Raw genomic sequence first — 4,886 nt, forward strand, 5'->3', positions numbered from 1 at the left:
GCTCCTCCAAATGGATTGAACTGGAGGCATTTTGTGTCCGAAATATGCCGCACTGTTGGATCTGCCCTAAACGTGTGATAAAGAAGGCTAATTCCTCTATGCTTCACTGCCACAAGAAAAGCATCTCGTTATCACTCTTAAGATGTGAGTGTGATGTCTTCTCGGTTAAGTCATATATAACCATCCATAGGAAAGTAGCCCTAAAAGGAATGAAACGGAGAATTGATGCGGTTTCGCGTACCTTTCTCTCTATTCGCCAAGGAGGAAGATTTGATAGCTTTTACAGCAGCGTGCGGATCAGATCATTTTTTTTTGCGATCGCGGATCAGATCATTCTGTACGTAGCTTAGAGGGGGGTGTCACAGGGGTTTACTCGTGTCAAAACATGTCTCATTGCCTTCCTCTGTTGTGCACGCGGGCATAGAGCTTGTTTTCATCAGCTGCTGTAAATTCCCGATCCGACATCCAACAATGGACCCATGGCAGCAACTCGAGGGGGGCTAGCTTGGCCCGTGACAACGACAAATACCGCCCATTCCAGCCTGCCGCTTTGTCTTGAACTTGATAATTGACGAGACCTGGCCCGCTCACTGATTTATGTGACCGTCCCATTTTGCCTTCTCGGATTTGCTGCCTCAAAAATCTACTCCAAATTCGAAGACCAAAGCTTTCCGTTTCCGACGCTGTGTGCAGATATACAGATTCCATTTCGATGCACGCACGAATTCCAAAACTCGAAGTCTTTCCATGTAGTACTACCTACGACTACGTGCACCAAAGGGCGAAGGCAACGAATCCATAGATTCCAAGGTACTTTCCCCAATCCATACTTGCAAACTCATTCATCACGTGAACTCTAATTCTCCGACAACTCGACTTTGCCCTCACATGCACACCTCCCCTGCTCAGTAATTCTCTCTTCACGAGCCGCTTCCGTTACTAATCCGCCGCGTCAATCGCAGCCGGCCGGCTATAGCTAGCTCGCCTCGTGATCGACCAGGGTATAAAGAGGCCGCCGGAAAGGTGCCTCTGCTTTCCCCTTTCCCTCTCCTTGCGATGATGCTGCTCGTCTGCAAGAACTCCGTGCTCGCCCTCCTGCTGCTGCACGTCTTCTTGCTGCACGGCTCGGCGGTCGCCGCCGGCCTCGCTCGGAGTCACCGGCGCGACGTCCTGCCCGGCCCGAAGGGATGCGATGTCTTCAGCGGCAGCTGGGTCCGCGACGACGGTTCGACGACGGCGACAGCGGCGTACACCGGGTTCAGGTGTCCCGTCATCGACCCGCAGTTCAACTGCCAGCTCTACGGCCGGCCGGACTCCGATTACCTCCGGTACCGGTGGAAGCCGGCCAGCTGCGAGCTACCGAGGTACGTACGCACGGGCGAACACCGTACTGCCATGACTCATGTGTGTGACACTCCTCCAGGTCCATGACGTGATGGTGGACTGTATGTAGGTTTGACGGCTTGGACTTCCTGATGAGGATGAAGGGGAAGACGGTGATGTTCGTTGGGGACTCGCTGGGCCGTGACCAGTGGGAGTCGCTCGTCTGCCTGCTGCACGCCGCCGTGCCGCAGTCGCCGTGGCAGCTCGTCTCCGCCGACCCTCTTTACACGTACAAGTTCATGGTACGTCTCCACTTCATTCGCGTGCACCATGAACTGGTTGCAGTTTTGGGCGCCGGTCTAAATTACTTGCACCGGTAGGAGTACGAGCTGGTGGTGTCATTCCACCGCGTGCCGTACCTGGTGGACATCGACGTGATGCAGGGGAAGCGCGTGCTGATGCTGGACGACATCGCCGAGAACGCCCAAGCGTGGCGCGGCGCCGACGTGCTCTCCTTCAACTCCGGCCACTGGTGGACGCACACCGGCGCACTCCAGGGGTATGTCGTCCATCGACCGGTTTCTCTCCGATCAATCTTAGCTTCGTCTACATAATTAACCAGGAGGTGGGCGCGATGGTGCAGGTGGGATTACATGGGAGAGGGCGGGCAATACTCGGAGGACATGGATCGGATGGTGGCGTTCCAGCGCGGGATGACCACCTGGGCCAGCTGGGTGGACCTCAACGTCGATCCGGCCAAGACCCGTGTCTTCTTCCAGTCCATGTCCCCCACTCACTACAGGTAAAATAATCTGCAGCGATCTCAATTCACACAAGGATCCAAGCATTGTTTGACCCACATCTCGCCATCTCTCCCTGTGCACACACTGCAACTGCACACTGTACGGCACTAATGCGAATTTCTAAGTCTGGTTTCTTTTTACAACAGCTCAAAGGAGTGGCCCAATCCGGTGTCCAAGAACTGCTACGGGGAGACGGTCCCGACGACCGGGCTCAACTCGACGGCGCCGCCCACGGGGCAGGAGCAGGTGATCAAGTCCGTGCTCCAGGGCATGAAGAGCCCGGTCCGTCTGCTCGACATCACTGCGCTGTCGGCGATGCGGAAGGACGCGCACCCGTCGGTGTACAGCGGCGACTACTCGTCGGCGCAGCGCGCCAACCCCGCCGGCTCCGCCGACTGCAGCCACTGGTGCCTCCCCGGCCTCCCGGACACGTGGAACCAGCTCTTCTACACCTTGCTCTTCTACCAATAGCAGCGACAGCACTGGGTGTCTGGATGCGCTGCTGCGTTAGGGCTAACTGCTCCCATTGCCATGTCACTGATGATTGTTTTTCTCTTTGTGTAACATTGTTTAATGTGGACCTAGGCACACAACACAAGGTTGATATGAATGTACATTGATCTTTGAGTGCCAAAATGTAGTATAAGAGAATGACGAAATCTCCCGACACGCTCATGCAGCACGTAACCCCTTCCCCGCCAATGTTGACCTAATCTCGCCGGAGTTCCCGTCAAAGCTAGGGGATGGCGGCGAGGAACTCCGCGCTGCGCGTGCAGGTAGAGGAGTCTCGTTGGGGGGAGGTGTACGTTCTCGAGAAGTGGCGCCGCAAGGTTCTGATCCAAAGGGCCTAATTGGCGTCGGTGGAGGAATGGGCGTATCTATTGAGGATGCGCTGCTGCGTTAGGGCTAACTGCTCCCATTGCCATGTCAGTGTTGATTGTTTTTCTCTTTGTGTAACAATGTTTAGTGCGGACCTAGGCAGACAAGGTTGATATGAACGTACATTGATATTTGAATGCCAAACTATAAACTTCCACCATGATGTATAGCATGGCTTTGGTTTGCGGTCCAAGCGTCTCTTTCATTACATGCATATTTCATAGCGTTCCATTTCATTTCTCATCGATGAGCATCCATAGAAAAAATAACATGATATCAAGTAAGAGTGCAATGTTTGAAAGCTTTCTCCATAATAACATGGTTAAGCTAACAAATAACTTGTAAAATTTCAAACACATAGCTTTCCACAGTGATGTCGCATCACGCCCTACTTTCCATGAGCTTTAAACTACACAAAAGAGATAATTTGAAATATTTAGAGGCATAGCACATACATTATACTTGGAGTAGAAAGTTCCACATAGGTAGGTATGGTGCGTGTTTGGTTTGAGATGTTTGGATACAAATCTTAGCTTGTTTGAGAATTTTGGCCTAGCAAAAATATCTAAAAGCATGCCATAGTGTTCAAAGTGTCAATTATTTCTTTATCAAACAAGACCCCTTAGTATTAAACATCAATGCATATGAGTAAAAGGTGGCACTAAATAAGGCACTAGCAAATTATTATTCATCAAATATATAGCTAGCAACACTAAGGATGATGTTGAATTTCAGTTTTTGTACTTTCATTTGATTTTCTTTTGATAGCATACAAATTATTTAAATCAAGGCATTCAATCATGGGATGGTTTGTTTCAGTACTATTTTTTAAGCATTAAAAATATCTATCATGGCGGTCTCATTTATTTCCAAGCAAAACTAGACATAACACTAAACAAAGATCCTCCAGGTTTCCACGATCATTCTATGTTGCTTAAAAAACAAAGTTTAGAGGTTTGCAAATCGAGAGTGGGGTTCCTTGGGCATCCCCAAGCTTATGGTGTTCACCATGCTTGGATAGCTCTTGGGTTGTGTTCCTCTATTCCATGTCGAAAAACTTCAACACATTTTTTTTTTCTTTCTCCCATTTTTTTTCTATGGGGTGACATTAGTGGTACACGGATATGAAAGTGGCTACCATATATATCAAGCATATATTGTCCTACGCATTGCTAGCATATCAAAAGACTCACGAAAAATCATTTTGGGACCCAAAGGAATGGCTCAAACACTAGTAGGCCGAATCTGTCTAGATATTCAGCAACAACAAAATAAATTTATTTCGACCACCTAGACATGTCAAAATAATTCCATTTTTTGTGAATATATAGTATGAAAAGTTGCAGTTACATTGTAAATATGAGAGCAATCGAAGTTACAGAAAAATTTAGGGAAATTTTCTACTAAACAGTGTTGTGCTGGAATTTGCTACTCTATATGTTGTAACAACTTTCTAGCATCCAAAAGGGTTCTACTTGGTACTTTATTGCTAACCTACAACAAAGAAACTAAAAATGACACTTTTACTACATCAAGCATGCATAAAAATAAATAACCGGGTTTCCTCTCGAAAAGCACCATCTTTAATTTATAGCCATATAGTTAGGCTTTACATACCTTTTTAGTAGAGGCAATGATGTTGTATGAGTAATGCTTCTTGATTATCCCCTTATAATTAGTATAAATAATATATGGCAATAAAATTCTAGGGTCCCATGGTGTGATCATACTAATAAATATATTTAACACTATAGAGCATAATAGTACACACCATAAAGTATGCAACAAGTAATAATGAATCTTAGAAAATTGTGGCATCTAAAGAGGATAATTAAGTTTATTAAGGAATTAATTAAAATGCTTTACTATTTCAAAATAATT

At 47.3% G+C, this 4,886-nt stretch overlaps 1 protein-coding gene across 3 annotated transcripts; it reads left to right on the plus strand.

Moving 5' to 3' along the window:
• Positions 1 to 562: 562 nt before the first annotated feature.
• Positions 563 to 3,213, plus strand: LOC124697990 (protein PMR5-like). 3 transcript variants are annotated; one of them, XM_047230516.1, is made up of 7 exons: positions 563 to 810; positions 910 to 1,364; positions 1,454 to 1,625; positions 1,704 to 1,882; positions 1,967 to 2,125; positions 2,273 to 2,619; positions 3,013 to 3,213. In XM_047230516.1, the coding sequence occupies exons 2-6, from the start codon at positions 1,057 to 1,059 to the stop codon at positions 2,595 to 2,597; spliced, it is 1,143 nt and encodes a 380-aa protein (XP_047086472.1). In that variant the 5' UTR covers positions 563 to 810; positions 910 to 1,056; the 3' UTR covers positions 2,598 to 2,619; positions 3,013 to 3,213. The 3 variants fall into 3 exon arrangements, with proteins under 3 accessions (XP_047086472.1, XP_047086473.1, XP_047086474.1); XM_047230517.1 differs by having other exon boundaries at positions 963 to 1,364; XM_047230518.1 differs by having other exon boundaries at positions 763 to 810; positions 967 to 1,364.
• Positions 3,214 to 4,886: the final 1,673 nt, after the last annotated feature.

The sequence above is a fragment of the Lolium rigidum genome, chromosome 3 (genome assembly GCF_022539505.1).
Source record: "Lolium rigidum isolate FL_2022 chromosome 3, APGP_CSIRO_Lrig_0.1, whole genome shotgun sequence".
NCBI lineage: Eukaryota > Viridiplantae > Streptophyta > Magnoliopsida > Poales > Poaceae > Lolium > Lolium rigidum.